The sequence below is a fragment of the Aptenodytes forsteri genome, unplaced genomic scaffold, assembly GCF_000699145.1.
Source record: "Aptenodytes forsteri isolate BGI_AS27 unplaced genomic scaffold, ASM69914v1 Scaffold679, whole genome shotgun sequence".
In the NCBI taxonomy this organism is placed as follows: domain Eukaryota; kingdom Metazoa; phylum Chordata; class Aves; order Sphenisciformes; family Spheniscidae; genus Aptenodytes; species Aptenodytes forsteri.
The window spans coordinates 384,831-407,783 of NW_008795924.1; the positions used below are offsets into that span (position 1 = coordinate 384,831).

Here is a 22,953-nt window from a genome sequence, read left to right on the forward strand (position 1 = left end):
CGGGCGGGTGGGCCCTGGGGCTGGGAGTGGGCCGGGCGGGCTGTGGTGGGCCGCAGGGGTGACACAGGCGTCGGTAGGGCGCTCATTCCCTTGTGCCTCCGCCGTCGCAACAACTTCCCGGAGGGGGTTTTTCTCTTCAGAACGGCATTCCCCCCTTTTCTGAGGAGTCTGTTCCCATTTTTGTTAGAGGTACTGGCTCTTCTGAATGTATTTTTACCTCATGACATGACTTACGCTCTTTAGCTGCGCTCCTCTAAATGTTTTTGGTCCCTCCGAAACTCTTGTTCAGCAAAAAGAGGGTTCGTTGACATTATTTTGAGCTGTAATAACCAAGCTGCTGCAGAGGAGAGTAGGGTCTCTCTCTCTCAGAAGCGTACCGGGCTGGTTGTGGCTGGGGGGGCTCTGCCAGCCTTTGCTAGCAAGTGGGTGGTGTTTTGGTGGCGAAACGCTGATCTTCTCATAATAGCTCTTCGGGATCTCACGATACAGCCTCGTTGGCTTTTGCTGCAGGGAGGAGGCTGATGTGTTGCATCTGTGGGCAGGGCGCTGGTCTTGCGGAAGGGGGTCTGACAGCTACCACTAGTTTCCTTTCCTTGGGGAAAGCTGAGAGTAAGTAGAACAGCCGGTGCTGGTTGCCCAGTCCTACTGTCGTGCGCTGGGAGTAACAATGTGGAAGGTATAGCGTGGATACTGCTTAAAAGAGCCGAGGTTTTGGGCTTTTTTTTCCCCTTAGAATTTCTTACTAGGTAACAGAACCATGAAACTGATGATGTTAATAAATTCTTTATTTTTGGGGACTACCTGAAAAACTTGTTCGCCTGGATAAAAATGCCCTTCTTCTACATATTGCAAACCTAGTGGTTGATAGGGTAAAAGCCAGTATATTTTAGAAACGGAAAGCAGTGAGTTCTCTGAAGTCCAGAAGACTTTTGCATATAAATACATCAGGTAGATGAAAGTCTACTGCTGTTCTCAAAAAATATTGTCTTTCGTTACGTGGTGGAAGTTTATCTGTAGAATTTATTTGGCATAATTTAATAGTGTTCCTGGAGGCAAAGGAGTCTTGCTGCCTCTAGATTACTCTTCTCTCAGAGTTATGTGAGACCACAGGCAAGAAGCTGCTGGTGCTTCTGACATCTGGGTGGGGAAACAGGAGCAGATTCAGCCCAAGAGTAGATACTTGCAAAAGCAAGGGAGAGTTTTCAATTCCCTTATAGCTTCCTTCAAGGAAAACTCATAAGGAAAAAATGGGAAAAGCCTAATAAAAAGTTGAGCTGAGAAAAAGAAAAAAAAAAAAGAGGTAATGGAAACGCACCCTGGCACGTGTTTGTGAGAACCTGGAGGGAAAATTCCCTTCCCTTTTCCCACCCCTGTTTTTTTGGAACACTTGCCATCTCCAACTTTGGATCTTCTGAAAAGGAACAACAAATCATTGGTGCATAAATTTTTAGCTTACAAGCATGGTCCTGTTGCTGAGAAGAGAGTTCACTTTGTCTTATAAAGTAGCTATGGGAATATTATGGAGAATATTGTGCTGCTGTCCCTGTTGAAGTTGCGTGGGACAGTATATAGAAGGACAATCTTTGAAATTTGTAGATATGTTATGATAAAGTAAGTTACAGAAAAAGTCTTGATACGAGCTTCCTTATTTTTGAGAGCTTGTTTGTGGGTATGCTTCTTGAGCAACATTAACTGCTCTTATAAACTTTTTCTTTCAGGAATTTAGTTTTTTTCTATGTAGTAACTAAACATAATAAAATTGGAATTTAAGGCAGTGCTGACAACTGAAGTAGACCCCTTTTGTGTGCCCTGTTCATTAACAGCACTCTGTTAACTTGCTTTCACTCATAACACATTGTTATCTACATTAAGTACATCATTTTCTTTAAATCACACTTGAACACAGGGTTAATTCTTTGTGTGGATGTTGCCCAGCAGTAACATACTGCACATTTAAATATGATTCTGTGGTTTTGCCGCTGTCTTGCCTGATAGGTTTTGTAGATTTGCTGCTGCGTTAGCCATTCCTGTTTGTCTGCCATTATATGAACTGATACAAACTATATAAACTATTACAATTTTTTTTTTTTCTCTGCAGGAAGTAACGGCTAGTAGCCGCCACTATGTTGATAGATTATTTGACCTCGATCCTCAGAAAGTCCTGCAAGGTGTCATGTAAGTCATCTGAAACACACTTGGGCTGTCGGTTGCGCATAGGCTAGGTTTACTTGAATTCCACTAGAGTTGTATGTCAAGGGCAAGAAGCTCTTCCTATCTTTTATTGAGAAATCTTCTTGGAAAATTTTAATGCAAACATGATAGTATTGTTTTAGCAGACTATCACTCTGTAGTGTATATGGTTCATAACGCAGCCTTCCAGTTGCCAGAAATGAGATTAAATGTTCTGTGAGCATTCAAAAATTTTTTTGATACTTTTCTTCCTTTTGGCCACCTTTTGCTCCTCTTCCAGGTCTGTTGAGACTCCTTTCTCTTATTCCACTGCCAAGTCAGTGTACCTGTCTCTTACTTTTTCCCCTGTTGCCATGCCTGAGTGTTGGCTTTTTTTGTTTTTATGCATGGCTTCTGTCTCACTGATGGGAACTGTGAGCTGAACGAAAATGCTTCCATAGAAATTAATTTGGATGCAAATTATATTTCAATACTGCTGTTGCATGCCAGTGATAAGGGGTAATGACTGAAAGAGTGAATAGAAGACTTGCCCTGCTGAATAGGTAGTAAAACTCGTGCAAAGATCTGGTGGTTTTCTTGCTGTCCTTGGGCTATAAGCTTTCCATTATAACCACACAGCAATGTGGCAAACAAGTCCTTGCCCAGGACTGACTTTTGGTGGTGAAACCAGACCTTTTCAGGCTTACCAGTGACTTGCTGGCTGTGGCTATCTAGCAAAACATCAGAAGACATCAAAGGACCAAGTGGATCAAAAAGTCAAGAATGTCGGTTGTGTTGCTTAAGACAGTCTGAGGTGTTTTCCAGTAGCAGATGAAAAAAATTATTCCAGAAGGTGTCCCGGGGCAACATATCAGAATTAGTGTCCCTTTGAAATAACATGAAAAACACAACATACATAAAACTGTCCTGGAAACTTTATTGGTTGAAATACCCCCTTACCTGTACGAGAATTTCTGGTACACCACCGTAACTATGTACAGGTTCTTAACTCTTCCCTGTAGGAGAGTCTGGTTTTGCTTCTACTCCTTGGCCTTCTTAGTCCACTACTCATAAGGGCTGGTGTGATGGTCCCAGGGGCAAGGATGTGTCATCCTATGTCCAAGTGGGTTGACTGAGCCCCTCTTTTCTCCTTGGCAGATGCTCTGAGCCCTGGGTGGCGCTCCCTCCCTGCTCTTCTTTCTTTTCAAAGGACTGGAACCCACAACCCTTGGTAATCCCTTCCCTATCTTTTGAGGTGTTTAATTCGTATCTTGTGAAGTATAACTGATTTTCCAGAAACAAAAGTTTTAGGCAGTATCTTTGCGTCAGCTGACATCTGAAATTATTCATCTTGTCCATGGATGTCAGTGGATTCTATGCTGAGATGCTTTTCTTGCATTTAAAGACAAGAAAATACCAATTTATTTCACAATAGCTTTCAAAGGGCAGATTTGGATGGTAAACCATATTTGTGCTGCTCTGGTTAAAATCCTAATTCTGAGCATTTATCTTTCCTGACATTGAGCAAATCCTATGTGGTAGATTTGTTATTTTCTGAATATTGGTGGATGGGTGCGAAACAGTCCAATTTAGAAAAGTGCATATATAAAAACAGAATGTAGAATAGTGTATATATAAAAAATTTCTGTCAGTCCAAGATTCTGTTTGGGCAGAAAAATACTGCTTTGCCTTCTTACTTTGAATTCAGGGTATCTGAAGAGGTATTGGAGTTGGAATGAACTGATATTTGGGGTGGAATAGAAGAGGATTAAAGTTCTACCAGAAGCATCTGTCAGAAGCTTTACCAGATATTCTGCATACTTTGCTGAAAATCTTTGATTCCTAAGATGTGCTGGGTTTTTTTCTGCATCCTGGCTGAAAATACTGATGACCTAGATTTTTATTTTGATTGATGGAACTGTACAAATATCAAGGATCGGAAAATAGGCTGTCTTAACAGGCTTTGTTTCTGCAGATTGTCTTCAGTTACAGTAGTCCTGTTCTTCATATGCTATTAAAGATGCTTGGATGAGTAACTTGAGTTTGGGGCTTTTTTTAATTGCATCCTTGTAATTTTAATGAAAACCAACTTCTGAATGAGGTTTGATAAAGGTAAAATAAAGCTAAATGCTTCTTGAACTTGAAAATCATGCCAATCCAGTTGTCATCTTGTGACTTGAGAAAGCTTTTAATTACATATTCTGAAAGTATTTAAATAATCAAATCTCTTCTTTTCGTTTCTTTCCCATGAATTGTTCAGAGAGGTTGTGTTCAGAATCTTCTTTTGTATAGACAGTGAAGTCTTACCTGGCTAGGAGCTTTTTCCTTTTCCTCCTCATGGGAAAACTGAGAAACCATTTCCCTTTTGTCCGGTACTGCTGTATGTGGTTCTATTGATTGTATTTCAAACTGTCAAGTTTCCTGCAGAACTTTTGTTCACATCATTTCTATCATGCTCATCTGGGTATTGATAGTAGGTAGGAAGGGGAGAATTGTGTGTACCTGCCAGTAAATCATGAATTTTAGTTCAGCATTTGAAGTGTTGAGATTCTTACAAGGGTGACTACTGCCTTTTACTGTACCTGGTACAGAACTATTTAAAGTGTGCAAGGCCCACATCTTCACCCACACCTGTATGGCAGTGTATGTATTTGCCTTTCTATTTACTGTCTTTATAAATGAGCAGGCTTACTATGGTAGTTTCCTTCTGTAAACATAAACTATACATTGTGGCCATGCTTATGCTTGAGAGGTCTTACAGGTTTGCTTTGTGTCTACTTAGGTGCTCTTCTAAACCTTTATCTTCTACATACTGTTCTACAGTTCAAATTTTATCAAATACGCTTTGACTACATTCTGCAAGGTCAGCATTAATGTCAGGTATGCAGCTATTGAATACATTTAGTGTTGATAGTGCATAGACTACCTCAAACAGATATTGTAGGGGATTAAATACTGTGTTCTCTCAGAAGTTCTCTTAAATATTTTGCCATTATTGGCAGAGGAGCAGAACATAGATAGCTCTGTGAATTTCTTCATTGTTATAAGAGCATCATTTGTCCTAAGGTGCTACAACATCATCCTGTGCTTTGCAGTGTGGCAGGGTTTTTTATTTTTTTTTTTTAAACAATTCTGGGTGGTGATCCTTAGACTATCATTTGCTTTTTACCTGCTCTTATGCTCAGGACCACATTGTTCAGATGCAAGACTGATGCCTATTTTTGTCCTCTAAAATTTGGTGGTCAGGGGCTTCTTTGAGAGATGTTTTGTCATGCTTACATTTAGCCTGATGTCTTCAAAGAGGCAATCTATCATTTTATGGAGAGCTGTGTAATTCCGTCTCAAGGGCTGGTTTTGAAAGGAGCATTCTTTCTGACAAATCTGGCTTACTCAAGGTCCCAACTGTTTCTCATCAGGTTGTTCCTCAGCAGTCAGAGGGTGTCATCTTTTAAGGCTTGTAAATAATCATCTTAGTGGTGCACTGAGAATTCCTATGCTACTGCTGTTTCTGTCCTTTATGGATGTGCTTATCCAGCCAGCTGGAGTTACTAGACAAGCATTTTCCAAACTTGTGTGAGCATTTTATTTCTCAGGAAAATGAAAGAAACATCCTATAGAAATGGCACTTGGTACTGAAGAACCCATTTCAAAGTGTATGTCTATGGTATCTTCCTTTTTTCCAGGGAGCATGTCTAGTGCTGTGATGGGAATACTGGTACAGACCTATGCAGTATATTTAATTTGAGTTATATATGCTTTCTACACAGTATGATTTTGAGTATTTGAGAACTTGCAGACTACTTTGAATCTGACAGTTATGTTTTTAGGGTCCCTGAGACTGACAGTGCTGCAGTGGTTAGTGGTTATGCTCCGTGTTTTGAAGACTCAGCCCAAGATGTAATTGGGCTTACCTTTGCGGTATGTTCTTGGATGCAAAGTTAGGTATGTGTTAAAAGCTCCTCTAAGGGACAATGGACTTGTACTTGCATTTGACTGAAGATGTTTTGTACTGCTTGCTGGTTTCTGCCTTCTTCAAACAGAAGGTATGAGAAGGTAGTCACAAACCAGAACCGCCCCCCCCCCCCCCCCCCTTTTGTGGTTGGTTGCTTTGAAATTAATTGGGAACACCTCAGACAGTGTGTATTTTTTAAGTAGTAACACTGCTTTCATGGAGCCTATCTTGTATTTCTTTTGTGGTTGGTTGCTTTGAAATTAATTGGGAACACCTCAAACAGTGTGTGTTTTTTACATCCAACTTTTTTCATTTGTGTGTTCTTGGATTTGAAAAAAATGTTCCAGGCACATGTTTAGATGACTGTATAATAGCATCTTGTATTTCTCAGCTATGGCAATTGGAATGAGGGCATCAGTGCAGTGTTCCACACATGCCTGCAGGGAAAGCTGTGTGAAATACAGGAGGCAGCTTCATGGAGTGGGAAGAGAAGAAATTCCCATCTCAGTTCCAATGGAGCAACAGGTACCCCCTTCAGACAGTTACAAAGAGGCTGCTTCTGCCTCTTGTTCTTCATGTCCTTCTTTAAGACTAAATAATGAACAGCACTTGTTTTCACATTGTGCGTCCTGAACATATGCAATCACACTTTCAGTCTCTCAATGGGCACTTCCAAACCTAAAATTTCTGCAGGAGCCATGTTTTATTCTTTGCATATTCCCTTGCTTCAGTTTTCACCAGAATGGCCCTGTGGAAACAGAGCAGTCCTTAGAGGATTGTTCCTGTTATACTTTGCCTCTGTACATTTTTGATTCTGTTATCGCCTAGACAGTACTCTGTAGTAAATGGATATTCTTTCAGATGCAATAGGGAACTTTGAGGTCTAATTGGCTAAGAACAAGTGATGTAATTTTTTGAAGCATTTTTTTTGTGCAGTGTCATTCATGTGGTGAAGGAAGAGGCTCCTGAGTCTCTTCTGCTGATACTTTGTGAACTGCAGGATAGGTTCTCTGTGGCTTGGAAATGGAAAGCTTGTTCTTCAGGTTGCAGAATCTGACAGAAATTTGAGCAGGTTTAGGTGAGGCTGAGAGGGTGCTAGGAGCACTACTCCATTTGTTGATTTCTCCCTTTCAGGAGGTAAGCTGAGGAATCTAATAGCTAGACAAACTTTTCAGAGCGATAGAAGATGAAAGGCCTCAAACATCATTTGAGAATTAAGTAGTGCTCTGTGAAGAGTGGTTTTCAATATAATAGGTTTTGTAGAGTCAGGTGGAAGAATAGTATAGAAACAGAGGGAAGAGAGGAAGGTGCAATAGGAAGAAAGTGTGTTCATGTCATAGAATAAGATACTTTCTCACTTTTGTGCTTTCTTTATAATGCAGCAAAAGGTACAAATGCATAATACTATTTTTTTGCAAGTAAATTGTTATGTATTGTGACTCCTAGTGTAATATTTAGAGGTGGGCTAAACTTTAGGAAATTAGGTATACCTATTACATTTGGCTAGCAGTCTTTAGCCTAATAGGGTTGTTTAATATTTCAAGCCTTACAGTTGCTGCATCGAGTCTGTGAGAGAGGATTGATGATTAATGAATCTGTTTCAGTGCTGCCTTTCAGGAGGGCATGAAGCCACTTTTCTCTAAAATCCATCTCTTGATGCCAACTTCAGAGAAGTGATACTGTTGCTGTGATGATTTCAGGCTGTAAGTAGGATGAGAGAGGAGAAACAACTTCTATCAGACTAGCTGATGTACTGGAGAAAATCAAGTGAGTATTGGTCACAAAAGTCGAGGTCTGAGTTAGAAGTGGCAAACTTCAAGCTGAGCAGAGTTGAATACTCTGAGTTCATTCAGAGTTTAACTTAACTTTATTAATCTGTTAGACAAATGCAGAGGAGAGGTGGTTGCCTGTAAGGGAGGGCAAAATGTAGCAGGCAGCTGAGGGAGAAATAGTCGTTATGCCCTTTGGGGGTGTGTGTGGGGTGTTATTAAGACTGAACTAGAGGTTGGGCCTGAGGGATGTGTGCCACAAAATCAGCAATGCTACCAAGTTTGTGATTCCTAATATTTGGAGTTTGATTTTTTTGCTTCTAAGCTGCCAGTTCAAATTGATTGGAATCAGCATTAAAAAAATTGAATTTACTTACTTTCCAAAACAAGCTCACTTTCAGTTTGCAGTATGGAACTGTGTTCTTTTAGGCTAGCTCCCTGTAAAAGGTTGATATTTCTAGTAACATTCAAAGGACAGAACTGTGTTTACTAATTAATTTGTCTACCAGCTGATTAAAATGATTTCAGCATGTGTACTGTGTTGGTGCTGAACTGATGATTTAAATGTGTTGAGATTTTTTTTTATTTTTATTTTTTCTTTGGGAATTGTAAAGTAGCAGGAAGGCTAGCTGGTAGAATTACTTGCTAAAACATACTTCAAACATGCATTGTCTGAAATGTCCAGTAACTCCCCCATATGTAGAATGAGAGAGTTTATTTGGATATAGATAAATTACGGAGTTTCTGTCTTAGTGAGCACTTATTAACACCCATTTGAAAAAGGAATTTAGGCATGACTAAAGCATATGGAGGCCAGTACATCATCTTAGCTGATAGCTATTTGGAGCTAAAAATCTGAGGCTATACTTTCACGTTGGAAAGACTTTAGATTATTATAATCTAATGGGTAGTAGCTATGTCAAATTAACAGGTTTTGGTGATCCTTCAGTAATTGCTGGCCTAAGCTGAAGTGGACTGTGTCATACAATATTACAAGCTCACATCTGAGAACAGCTAAGCAGGTGCTGGAAGGCCATTTTAAGGTATTTTCCTGTACTGAATGAAACTTGAGAGTTTTCTATGTGAGTGACTTGTGGTGGAGAACATTCTTTTGATAATGAAATGGGAGAATGGACAAAAATAACTTTAAATTAAGAGACAGTGAATGAAAAATAGTGCTAGAAAAATGTAGTGTTACAGGATGACTCTTTGCTTAATGAAATTTCATTTAATTTTTGTTTCAACTGTGGAATATACTGCTAAATGCTGAAGGTGCTACTTCATCCAGGGAGGGGAAATATCCCTGGGGGGAGATACTTTTTTTTTTTAAATGTCTATCATAGTTACTTATATTTCATGGTTTGGGTCATTCATCTGAAGCAACAGTGGTGAAGGCTGTTCTTTTCATGTGGTTTGGCTGTTTTGGGATAGCTGTGAAAAATGTATTTTGCTGATCTGGCATCACAGAGCAGGAGATCTCTCATTTTCCGAGAGTTCTGCTGAACTGCAGCTGTTTTCCCCACACTTCTCTTTGTTGTTATGACCTAGTTTATTTAAATAGCGGAGATTGATGCTGAAATTGAAATGCTGATAATAAAGACCTCTAGCTATGGTTTGTGTGGTTTTGTTTTTTTAGTTTAAAATGTTTACATAATAAAAATTAGCTAAACTCCCATCCTCCACTGACTTCAAGCATTTTAAATTTGAGCTACATCATTCTTAAGGTTGAGTAGGCAATTTTTCTATTGATTAGTGATCTCATGCAACTTGTAGCACAATTTCCAGACTCAGTGCAAAGGATGAGGCAATGAAACATGCTTGAGAGAGAGGTGGGAAAAGCAGCATCTCCCATGTTAGTCAGCCTAGAGATTTGAAAGGAACTTGAGTTGAAACTGCAGCCAAAGACATGGAGAGCTTAAGTTGTTGAGCTTGATATAGAAGGCTAGCATGTGAATTGACTGATGTAAGCTCTTATATCAAAGTAGAGGTTTGATATGAGAGGTTTCTTCAGTCTGTCACACACGCAGAGCAAGATAAGTACTAGAAACTGGGCTAGGTTCAGGGTAGGAATAAGGTATAAATATTTCTAACTACAGGTATGGATCATTGAAACAGCTTACCTTTCTATTTGGTAGACTTTCCTTGGCAAGAATACTTATGACAAGGTAAGTTGCCTCTCCAAAGAGGATACTTCAGATAGGGGTTCAAGCGGTTTCTGTGGCATTGTGATATGGAGAAGTTGGATTAAACAATCACTTTTAGCATTATGTATATTAAATTCTACTGTTCTGCATTGCTGTAATTATAGCCATATGCTATTTTTCTACAGCACTTTGATTTTATGCAGTGTCTGAGAGTACAGAATTAAGATGGGGAGCAACCGTGGATTTAGCGTTTCCTTGTTTAAATGTTGAGTTTGTTTAGTTTGCACTGTATGTTAATTGTGTAACAGTTTCTAAGTGTTAAAACTCAAACAAGTTGAGTAAGTGTCTCTGTGTGCTACTTTGTTCTTTCCTGTAAAATCATCTTTTTCTTTGCATCAACTGATATTTTTTGATGAGATTAGAAATCTTGAAACTTTTCTTCCCAACCTGATGATTAACCTTAAAAATAAGCTAATTTGTGATTTCTGTGGTTTGCTTGAGTTGGCAGGAGTTTTTAACATTTTATTCACTTAGTTGGACTAGTAATCACGTTAGTACAAACATGTTCCCTGCTAAAGGTGTAGAAAACCACTCACTTGTTGGGTAATTAACAGATATTCAAGCCATAGTAGTGTCCATCTTAGAAATTAATTCTGTCAAAATAACAATGGACATATTTTAACATGCAAAATTTGTCATTAATTCCTGTTGTTGATTGTTTTGCATCTGTCCATAAAAATGGGAGAGTGGGAGGAAAGGAGAAGGAAGAGGAGGCAAAAGCTATAGAAAGCATAATTGTCAAAATGTTAGCTCCGCAGTTAGCTTCTGACTTGAGTCCAGCCAGTCCAGGTACCATTTGCTCATATGATACTGAAACTTAGAAACTTTCCTGAAGTTGGTGCTGACAGTTTTTATTTGAGCTATGTCCTTGTATCAGCTACCAGTACCTCAGCTTTTCAGATACTTGCATTTTGAGTTTTCGAAAACCTTTTCAGAATGATGCTTTGTGTCATTCTGTTGTTTGCAATTTTGATCAGCCTCTGGTAGATAAATCTTCTGGTCTGACAATGCATTGTTTTGGATGCTTCCTCTGTGTGCGTAATTGTCTCGGAATCTCTTGTAACTATTTCATATTAAAAGTGAAAGCATTGGCTTGAAGTGTCTAGGACTACTTTTCCTTCTGTGATTGTCCATCTCATGTTTGATATCCTTCTCTGTCTTGGAACCTCTTAAATATGGCTACCTACTCTATTTTCAAAAGACATAAGATGAGAAAATACCATGGAGGCTGTTTATTTCCCCCTCTTCTGTGTAGTTCCTATTGCTGCTTCCTCATCAAGTCACTTTAGCTTGTTTCAAGATCTTTTGTGTTGCTTTGCTAGAAGGTGACGTAAGAAAGCTCCAAGGCTTTCTGTTAGAATTTTAAAATTTCTTATGTTTGTACTTGATTTACTGTATTTAAAAATGTAGGTAAAACCAAATTCTCACTGAGGAGTCCATGTATCCATATTGCTTTCTCATGATCTCTTTTGCAGAAGTGGTGCAGGTATTGGGGCTTGTTAGAAATGTTTGAGGTCTGTTCTTTCTCAGCTGGGAATCAGAGAACTGCACACTAACTACTGGACACTTCTGGTGTTTTTGTGGGAGGAGTCCCAAACTTAGAATCAGCTTTTTGAAGATGTTGAACTTCAATAATTTCTGCTTAGGACAAAGTTCAGCAATGAAGATGTTGAACTTAAATAATTTCTGCTTAGGACAAAGTTCAGCACCTTAAGTTGCTTCGACAATAACAATTTACATTGACAGACTAGAATGCTAATTTTTTCAGGACTTAGACATTTCATAATATTATTTTTTATTGGCTAGGAATCATTAAAACTTAACAATTTGTGAGTAAAATATGGCCTTTGTATTTAATATTGCTTCTTGCTTCTCTGAAGTGGGCTATATCTGGTGCCTTTAAACAATTACACAATTCTGATAAGCATCAGAATAAAAACATTAACTTCATACACAATTGGCAGATTAGTTCCTCTTGTAACTCTTGTCGAGCTGCATTTGGATGGAAATTAGATTTTTGGGGGGGGGGGGGAAGGGAGTTAAAGGCGGGGGAATGAGTTTAATGTACTCCTAAAATATTTTATTTTAAACACTCATACTGTGCTAATACACTTACGAAACTAGCATGCATTGCATTTTATTTATAGCTAATTAATTGAACTGATTGCTTCTAGGTTGCTATGTTCCAAAAGATTGTTAGAGCTGATAAACCTCACCTGATATTTTCTTCCTACAAACTCGAGAAAAGGGGAAAGAAATTAAGTTTTTCTGCTTTTCCAGTCTCTAGTTAGTTTCATAACTTAAAACTGAGTGGTCGCAGGATTGAACTGATGAAACTATATTTTTATTTCTTTAAGAAGCAATAAGAGATGGGAAATGCTGGTTTAGCACTTCAGAAAGCAATATTTCCAAGTGCTTAGCTAGGATCTCTTTGCCATATTTTATTGTTGGCAGCCTATATTATCCTGCTTGAAATTTTTTTTCCACATAAATTACTTTATTGCATTATAGTAAATGTAGACATAAATATCAGCTGTCAGATTTTAAATCTATGCATTAAAATTATTGTAATTCAGGTTATTTTGTTTGAATTTAGTTTGAATCTAAACTATAAGATTTAATACACAGGATATTTAAAAAAAAAACCAACGAAAAAACAACCAACCTCAAACACATCTTAAGAACTCTGTCATATGAAAGCTTCATGGTTTGTCTTTTGGCTCTATAGAAAGCTACCTTTATGAGGCTGAGAAACTAAGTAGTGCTGGAATGTGCTAGGTACATGCGTAAGATCTGCATTTTTCTTCTGAAGCTGCTCACACTGTGCTGTTGCCTGGCAGTAGGGTTGATAACCTGCCTGAGAGCTTGGAGCTGATTATTGGAAAGCCTGTGTATCTCCCTCTTCTGGATCATAGTCTTCTCACAGATTAGGCCTAGAATCACCATAGATTAGTTGTTCTTTTGAAGTTCTCATCTCTTTGTAATTGTGTTTTTGCTGCCATTTCCTTCTTCCTCGTTTCAAGGACTCCTTTTCACAGTAGGAAATGGGAGCAGTGGGCATGACATTCGAAATAAAGTGGGTGCCCAGTCTTGGACTACAAATTTCTGAGGTTTCTTTGTTGTGTCTTGTAGAAGATAGTGACCTTTACTGCTTTTTCTCCTTGGATGAATCTCATGTCATCTTGGATCTGAAATCAGTCAAGCTCAAACTTGTTGGAGATGATGTTTTCAAATAAAGGAGTTGCTCTCAGTTTTTCCAAGGTTCATGATTCACCAAGGACCTGGTAGACTAGGACAGCACATGGTGGTACTTCACTTCTTAAGGAGATTAGCTTTCTGATCAAGAAAATCTCCATAAAATGTAATGTGGAATCATAATTATTTTTCATGGTAAACGAAAGAAAAGTCTGCTATTATTCAACACTGGATTATGGCGTTTTGAGGATATTCTTGGTTTCCATATCCACCTGCTTCCTGTGTATTGAATAGGTTCATTTCTGTAAGTGGCAAATCTGAAGAGCTAAGTGTGGCACGGAACTTGGGAGTGCCAAGGCATAATGCACACAAACATGGTGATCTTTGCTGAGTCCTATATCTGACAGTTTTTAGTCACCTTACCAATTTGAAGGTATTTTACTTGCTTGCAAGTTGAAGTGGTCAAATGTACATGTGTTGGATTTGTCAGAAATCTCAAGCTTGTGATATTTCTTGTCTATCTGCCATGACCTTTCTGAGGAGCTTTATGAACTAGGATGGAGAAACTCATCTGAATCATTTACAGATCAGGACTGTGACCTCACTAAACCTCTCAATTTGAGTGTTATGGAACTTGGCCATGTTCCTGCCACTTCTGAAAGGGTCTCTAAATCAAATTCTAATAGGCAGTACTTATTACATATTAAATGGTTATAAGGTTAGCAAGCCATTCTATTGTGGAGTTGGTGCAGGAGTCACAGAAGTTTGTTGTTGGTTTGGTTTTTTTTTTTTTAAAACACAAAATAATGTGTAAAATCACCTGAGCAGAGCATTAAAATGTCACCAAAATCTGTTTGTTAATTCTTCAGAGTGCTTGGCAAGTGCCTTCTCTTTTAGCTTCTCAAGGTGCCTTCGTGGATATGTGATATGATGCAGCCTTTCTGATGACTTTGAGAGCTGGTGCCTAAGGATAACAGGGAGAGGTAGCCTTTTTAGAAGTCCTAGAGTGGCCTGAGCAGTTTAGTACCTGAATCTAGCACATCTGTTGTTACAGTTTCCATTCCTTTGAGACATCTGATCATTGCTTCTGCCACTGTTTTGGACTGACTTTTGTATTTTAAAAACCTTTTAAAATGACCCGGATACTTTTATATCAAGCGTTCAGCATAGAAACCACTGAAGTACTGTTTCTGAGTTTAGTGAAATCTTCATTTCCATTCCTTAAATTTTCTTGGGCTTCTAGCTTAGCCTGTCTTCTGATCTTGCTCTTTCTCCTCTACCTCCTGTCTTGTGGTGTAAAGTTACCAAACTTAGGGGAGATAGAACAGAAAGGTCCAACATTTTCTGCTGATACTCAGCTGTGTAAAATTGTGTGCTGGGTAGGCATATTCCTGTTAAGTAATGGCTCACTTGACAAGTCAAGTAGTTTCCTGACTCTGCCTGTATTAAGAGATACACAGAACTGCAGTTCAGCGTTCAGCTGCAGTTAGTGCAGCTCCCTTGTTGGAGCTCCAAGATCACTAGCCAAAACTGAGAAGTTAGGCAGCGTCCATTTGCTTAAAATTCCTAGATCACTCTTCTGTGGCCGGGTAACTGTATGCAATGGGAGAGTGAGTCACATGGAGAACTACTTCAGAAAGGACGGGCAATTACCTTTCACTAATTGAGGTTTATAAAGGTTCTGTTTATGCCAGTCTGGATGTTGCCTGCCTTGGCTGAGAAGTTTTTTGTAACTCTAATGAAGTGAGTTTAACACTTGGGACAGCTGCTTATTGCAGTGGAATTTGCACTTTCAATGGATATGTAAGGACTGTGTAGTGTTCATGTGGGCCAGGGTGGATCTTAAAGAACAGGGCTACTCTAAATCTCTTAAAATTTGCAGATAGCAGGTGAAAGAGTGATACAGTGGCAAGAAAATATGCTAACTTAAAGCAACCACTGAAGCTCCCAAATTATTTGAATGAATTATGGACATAGTTAGCCAGTAATTAATTTATCAATTTTGCAACTACTAACACTGTAATCAATCTAGTTTTGTTTTTTGTTGATAAAGAATTATCTGAAGTTGGACTGTTTTTGTTCTCTGCTCTTATAAAGGTCCCTACAACTAGAAAGTTTCCTAGAAATGTGTCATCTTGATTTTTCTGAAACTGGTCATAAGTTGCTAGCTTTCTTTCAGATTCTCTGGATGTTGATATATATTCAATGTGTTCATATGAAGAAAAAAAATCTTAAAAAGATGGTGATGGTTTTTAGGATGCAGTAGCAATTTTCTGAACAACAAGGTTGCAAACCACACATTTTCATAGGACTTCTTGGTGTGTGCAGCCAGTGTCCTCTTTCCAAAATGCTTCCCTTGTTCCTTTACCATAGTATGAATGCCTTTAATGTATTTAACCTTGCAGTAACTCTCAGACAGGAAAATGCTTTTGTTTCCACTTTATTCCTGGGATTTTGACATACAGATGTTTAGGTGTCCTGCTGAAATTCACAAAAGGAAGCCTGTGGTGAAGAGGAGAGTGAAAGCCTGGTCTCTGGAGACTGGTGACAGTTCCTTGTTCGTTTTTTTTTTTGCCCCCAGCTTGTCTTTTCCTGCACCCAGTAGAATATTCAGTTAATACTTTAAATTACCAACATTTGATTTCCCAACCAATAGTGTTCTTTTCTTTTAGAATTCTAGTGAATATATGGGCACAAAGAACCAGTATATCTAGTTTTCCTCAATAATGAGACTTCTTCATGTCTGGTGTGCATGTGAGATAGTTTGGGTTTTTGCTTACTTGCATAAGCTGGGATGTAATGGAATCCCAGAGCTCTGGGGTATTTATCTGTGGGCTGTGGAAACTGTGCCCTGAAGCCCTACTCAGTCCTGTAGGTGCAGCATGGACATGTGGAAGTCTACTTGATAAGCCTTCATGGAAATAGTAAATTCTATAGATTAAGCCCTCAATACCTCAGCATAATTTACCAGGGTTTGTTTTTCTTTCTGGATTTACAGAGATATGAAAAATGCTGTAATTGGAAACAACAAACAAAAAGCCAACTTGATTGTTTTGGGAGCAGTTCCAAGGTATGTCCTTTGCTACTCTCCTTTTCACTGATTCACAACAGATCTGGAATAATGATCCTTAGATCACAGGCACTTTTTTGTTTTAACTTTGATTGTAGTTGACTGCATACTTCTTTAATGTAACTGAGAGAGACTTGAAATATCTGTTAAACTCATGTATTACAGAACAGGCTGTTGAGTAACGCTTTTAATTTAGAATTTCATAGAATTCTCTAAAGTGGTCTTGGTGATTTTTATTAAACGTTATCAGCTCAGGAATGAAATCTAATTTCTGACATTGATGATATTAATGATGGATGAAAGTGGTTGTATCTTAATCCTGTTCTTCAGCCAATTGCTTGCTGAGTTCACAAGTGAAAATGTGTAAGGTTATGTTAAAATATAATTTAAAAATATTAAAAAACATCTGAGATAATTTGCTTGTCTTCTCTACCTGCTTCAGAGGATTAAAAACCATTGATCATACTTTATTGCTGAATTACTGCTTCAGCTGATGTTAACATTTGCTGGATCCTGATTCCACTAGTACAAATTTAACAGGTAACTTTAGCTACTGGATTGTTCACTACAGCTTTCATTTCACCCCTCTTGTCCTCCAGCTTTCTTTCAGTCACAACTTGCAGCAATGGAGAAGGAAAACATTGAGCACTGCATTACTTGTGCTAGCAGTATGGGACCCACCTATGATCCTTTTGCTTAAAATGGCAACTAGGTCCCAAACTCGCCTGCTTGAGAAAGCTTCTGGCTTGTCAAAAAATGCATTTTATTTGCAGGGAATATCTTCTCATTTATAGACTGAGTTTGTATCAAGGCTAGTCCTTTAATTTCTCTAGGAATTAGCTGCGGGGAAACCCCCTCTACAAAAACTGCTGAATTATCTTCAGTTTTGACCAAATTATAAACAGGTGAAGACTTCGCATGAGATGAAAAGATCGAAGTGGACATTTGTTGAAGATTATGTAAAGTTTAAGAAATTTTTTTCAGCAACAGGCCCTAAGGGATTCTTGCGACTACCATTGATTCTTGTGGTTCCCATTTTAAAAGCAACTGAAGATCTCCAACTTCCAAATCTAGAATCTGCCTGTTCTTAAATTTTGTAGGACTTCATGTTCCTTCAGTTATCCTGCTTTCTGCTGTTTCTTGTTCTGTGCCCAGTAATGAAAATCCAAACTTTTTTTTTCTGTTGTTAATGCCTTCTGGCTGTCCAAGTAAATTATATGGTTAACCTATAACTGGAAATAAATGACTGAGTTTGGAAAATCTTAAAAGGTAAACTATCACGCTTGTCCTCATTTCAGTACAAGTTATCCTCAAATTACAGGAAATCTAATGTCAAGGCTTTTCAGACTAGAGGTATAGATGAAGGTAAATTGGCTGGGTTATTATGAGAAAAGACAATCTCACTGGCTAAAACTTAAGTGGCATCATCTACCCCAAAGTGCCTTTCTGAAGGCTTTAGAATTTCCTCAAGGTGTTGCAGACAGACTTAAGTAGATTATAGACCATTTGGATTAGAGAACTCCTTCTGTTGTTCTCTCTAACAAGGTGGTGGGAATTAATTGGCTTTTTTGACATGCCTTCTAATTTGTGAAATGGCCGCTGAAGCCATTGGAGTATGGGAACCTTTGGAATTCCAGTCTGCAAAGTCAAACCTTTCCCTCAATGAGAATAGGAGTAAGCAAGCTAGCATTCTTTGTTTTAAGTCTCCTCTGCAAAGTTAATGAGGAGAACAATTTTCTTTTCACAGATTTAGATTGCAGTCTCTCAAGGGAAGTTGATTCTTTTCTGTAATGGCATGGGGATTGTTAGAATTCTTCTGCTGCTGCTTTGTCCTGTGGTTCATCTTCTTGTTTACTCATTTCTTGCTTCTCTCTTCTTCCCCAAGTATTCTTCCAGCAAGCTTTCAGAAGAGACCCTTTAGACCCAAAGAACCCCTTCAGATTTCTGTCACTTAGTGGAAAAGAAAACAGTATGTTCATATATTAGAACAGACTCTCACGAGGTTTGGAAACAAGTCTAGGAAGTATCTTTTGTTTGAAATTGGGCCAAATACTACCGGTAGGTATGAAGTATCCCTATTATTTTAAAATATTAGACTGCTGCTTGGTTGGAAAGAAATGCGAAGTCCTTTGAAGATCTCCATAGAGGAAGAAAATGCTGGGGAAGAACGGCTGAATCGCTGTCATTTCTAGCCCAGGGGCCTCCTGAGTCCATGAGCTGACTGCGTAGTGGTGCCATCTTTAGAAAGGGAGATATATCTATACCTTAAATGAAATTTTTTTGTCCCTTTTAAGTTCAGTCTGACCTATGGTCATTTCTTGACCACTTGTTCTGAAGAGGGTGCTAAGAAAAACAAAGTTGATTGAAGAAAGCTTGCTGAATTGCCATGTCTGGACTTAAGAACTAAGAAGAGTTAAGAACTGTACAAATGTGTACGCAAACATGGTCCTAGATGTTAAGAACATAAATGTAGCCAGCCTGTATGTGGATTTTGTTTCTTAAGAAACTGTTTTCTATCTCTCTTCCTCTCTACAGAATGAGAGTTATTCCTTTACCTTCTCATGAAATGCTGGCCTCTGGCACCTCTGTCAGGATGCAGAAATTTTACTTTTTGAAACTGTTACTTTTTAGTAGCAGTCCCAGAAAATAAAATTTCTAAAGTTCAGGGGGGAAAAAGGTATTTTAATGCCCTAATACAGAGTTCTTTCAGTGGCTGGCCAACTTAAAACAAAAAGTCAGCCTTGCCTAGAATGGTTTACTACTTGTACTGTCCTTCAATTTTCTATTTTTTTTCCTCCTACCACACAAGTGCTAGCAGAGAATGAGGAAGTCCATACTAATTATTGGTGTGCTCCTTCACTTGACAGTTTTATAAGAATAACTAAAGAGGTGTCTGACATGTCAGACACCTCTTCAGAGTCCAAGTTCGGTATTTAAAGCTTTTTGTCAGTTGCTCTTACCTCCTAAATCTCAGGAAAATGATTGAGTCTTCAGTTCAAATGTAAATTGTTCTTTTCTAATTCATCTTGATAGGAATTCTGACTTAATGAAACAACGTTCATTTAGTAGTAGTTAGTCTGTAGTGCTGCTTGCTCCCAATCCTCTGAGTTGTAATCAAAGCCCCTTTCTGGTGGAGTTTATAATAGAGGCTAGAAAAACGCTTGTTTACTGTGGAGTCCAGGCTGACAATCATATTGTCATCATAATCATTGGCACTTAATAACACCTAAGGCATGGGGAACTAAGGAGTCTCACTTAAGTGGTTACAAGGACCACGCAGATATCTTGCCATTCTTTGACATAACTTCAGAAGCTAAGTAGTCTTTCCCTCCCCACTCTGTGGTACCTTGAGGCATCCTGTATAACACTTTCCCACAAACCGCACATCAGCCACATTTTAAGGCCACTGAATTGGTGAGTAGGTTAGTTTCTGTTGTAGGCAAAAGTTACTGCTCTTAAGCTCTTTGAGTTCTGCAGTAAACATCTAAAGCCTCTGGCTTACAGAGATGGAATTGGAAAAGAAAAACATTCAATGAAATGAACACATAAGTTCCTGGTAACTCTGTTTTGCAAGTTTGTGGACCACTTTCTGATACCCTGAAAGATACGGCATCCAGTGGTTTGTAATCCAGTCAACAACTGGGTCTTTCAAGCCTGTGACATATTTCCTCTTTTCCTCTTTCTTCATCTGGTGGATGGCAGAGCGTAGAGAGGACAATCTTAAATTCCAGTCATCAGAGCATAGCTTTGTCTTCCTGTACATTGTGGTTACCTGTTAAAGCTCTGACCTGTGCTATTTTGTCAAAAATGTTAGCTGAATCCAGTTATTGCTTATCTAATCATTACTGAGAGTTTAATATTTAAAGTCTAATCTATTTCAGAGCTAGTTTCTCATTAAAAGCTTCAATTATTCCTTTGCTCCAAAATGAATACAGAATTTTCTAAATCAAATCTTAAACCTGACCACCCAAGACCTTTAACAAAAACACTAAATCATTCTCATCACTTACCAAAAATCATTTTCTAACTTCCAGCTGATTGTTCTCCAGAGTCTTAAGGCATAAAGTCAGTTGTTCGGAGCTGTAACGTGGTAGTGTACTTCTTCCCAAAGCTAAAGGCCTATCTCTAGGTAGGTGCACCTCAAAGAACTTTATATAGTCAATTTTCACCTTTCCCTAAGTCATTTATTAGGGATTTTGCATAGCTCACAAGTATCCTGATTAATTCTTTGTTTAAATGTATGGTATTACAAATTCATAGACGACCCATGATGTTGATACTTGATCCTGCATGGAGCATAGCAGAAGAGCCACCCTTACATATTGAATACTTTCATACTGGGATGCTGACTGTTGTGAGAGCAGTTGCAGGACTGCAGGGTGAAAAACCACCCTGTTGCTTTCAGCTTTTCTTGGAGTTACTCAGATAAATGTCAGATAATGTTCTTAGTTAAAAAATTCATTTACTGTTTAAGTAGAAGATAAGCAACAAACTCCCTATGTTTGGGTATTTAGGAGTAAAGAGGCTTATGCATATAGCAAGTATGACTTTAGTTTAACACCAAGAAAGTATGTCTGTTAGTTTGTGTCCTGGAAAGCTTGGCCTCGTGGCTGGAATATTGAGCAACCTGCTGTAGCTGATCCTGCTTTGAGCAGTGGGTTGGACTAGATGACCTCCAGAGGTCCCTTCCAACATCATCTATTCTGTGATTCTGTAATCTGATTTAATGAAGAACTACCTTTATATGTCTAGTTTTTCCTTGGGGTTATCCTTGAATTCATGCAGTTGCTCTAGAAGTTCTTTTAATTAGTGTCTTTTATAATGCTACTCTTAAAGGACTGGCCATCCTTTAACTGCAGGAATGGAAGTATCTGCTTGACAGAACCATCTCCTGTACAGACAGGATGTATTAGTACTTGCCTGAGTACTCAGCTCTAAATCCATCGTTAGCTATATATATATATATTTATAAATTCCCTCACTCATAGGGAGCGTTTCCTTATGAGTGAGGGTGTGGTTTCAATGAAAGTCTTAATTTCTTTATTTATAACTTTATATGCTGAAATTATGCATGAAAGATGTATTTGTGCAAATATATGTTGTGCTTGGTGCACGTCATGCAAATCTCTTTTATTACTGGCTGGTTAGGATTAGACATAGCAGTATTGAACCCAGTGCTATCCCAAAATGGTTTTAGACAGAGGTTCTCTAAACCACCTTTGGAGGTATGCACTGATCCATGGACCTGATACTGAATTTTGGTAAAGAAGGAACAGCACAGCGATGGATTAGGAGTTAACTTGCATAGGTCTGACATGACTTTTTCTTCTTTGTACCTGGGACAGTAAAGCCGTTGAACTGTTTCATAGAACAAACAGCCATCAGTTTTCACTACAGTCTAAGGCTGGGTTACTAGACAGATGTGATTAGGTTTAGCAATGACAGCAGATGATTTTTTTTTTTACTGTTTTCTAGTTTCTGATCTTAAGGTAGCCACCAAAAACGAGTTCTCTTGTTGGAAAAGTTCTGGTACGGTGAAGTGGAAAGGGGCAATGAATGGTGGAAACTGTCATGAGAAATATTTAACCTCTATGTGTTTTTTTTCTCTATTATCTGAGTGACTGATGGTAAATGATGTCTGCTGTTGACTATTTTTGTATCTGATGGTTTATTTTCTCAGTTTCTTAAACAAATAGTTTAAAAAAGGTAAAAAAAATCCTTAGTAGCTGGGGATTGTTTTTCTTGATAAAGGATGAAGAATATTGCAGGGTTGCCAGTTCTGATGAATTGTACAAACCCAGAATTTGCTACAGTAATAAAAATATGAAGAACTGGGGGGGCGGGGTTTCTAGATTCACCACACATGCTTTCCTATGAGGAAAAGGGAGCAGCTAGTTATTTCATGACATGGAAGAGGGAGAAGAAAACTGATCGTGGAGGATCTACCCCTTTTATGGAAAGGAGATGGCAACTCCTTCCTGTCTAATTTGTCCGTGCAACACCATTTGTTAAAGAGAGAATAAAACCCAAACCATTCTTCAGCATGAGGGGATGAAGCATGCCTGCAGTTGCTCCTGCAGACATGTGAAGAAAGATTTCTAGTTTGAGGCCTAGAGAAAGAGCAACTCTAGAAATGTCAGTGAAGTGACAGATATGAAGCTTGCAATATTATTATTTTTTGTGTTTTGAGTGATAAATTGGACTTCGATATGCTAGATAACCTGTCTTAATATGTGTGATAGGATCTTTGTTTCTAATGGGGATGAACAGTATTTAGAAAGCAAGCTGGTAGGAACAAAAAAAAGGTATAAATAATTTAAGCTCTGAAAAACCTGTACCAATTTTGAGTATCAGATTTGGGTGTTCTAACTTTTTTTCCTAGACTTTAAATACTTACCAATAAAGGGATCAAAGTCTTTTTTTAGGATAGCGAAATTGCATTTTACAGAAGGCTAGGAATCTGTTAAGTTTCCCTTGGTCAGTTGATATTCTGGGGAACAAAAACATTTTAAAACTGTAAACTAGTATTTCTGAAGAAGAGTTGGTTTGATTGTTCTGACAAAGCCATAGGTCTATCAGTAATTGTTATATGAA

The 22,953-nt window shown here is 38.4% G+C and overlaps 1 protein-coding gene across 2 annotated transcripts in view; it reads left to right on the forward strand.

The window, feature by feature from the left end:
• The first annotated feature begins 2,097 nt into the window (after positions 1-2,097).
• The window catches only part of ARMC8 (armadillo repeat containing 8), a 79,785-nt gene continuing 58,929 nt past the window's right edge, over positions 2,098-22,953 (forward strand). The window contains exons 1-3 of one of the 2 annotated variants that reach the window (XM_009284957.1): positions 2,098-2,175; positions 3,328-3,400; positions 16,288-16,359. In XM_009284957.1, coding sequence (XP_009283232.1) covers positions 16,292-16,359 — 68 coding nt within the window. In that variant the 5' untranslated portion in view covers positions 2,098-2,175; positions 3,328-3,400; positions 16,288-16,291. The remainder of the gene's footprint in view (positions 2,176-3,327; positions 3,401-16,287; positions 16,360-22,953) is intronic. The other variant, XM_009284958.1, reaches the window with a different exon arrangement.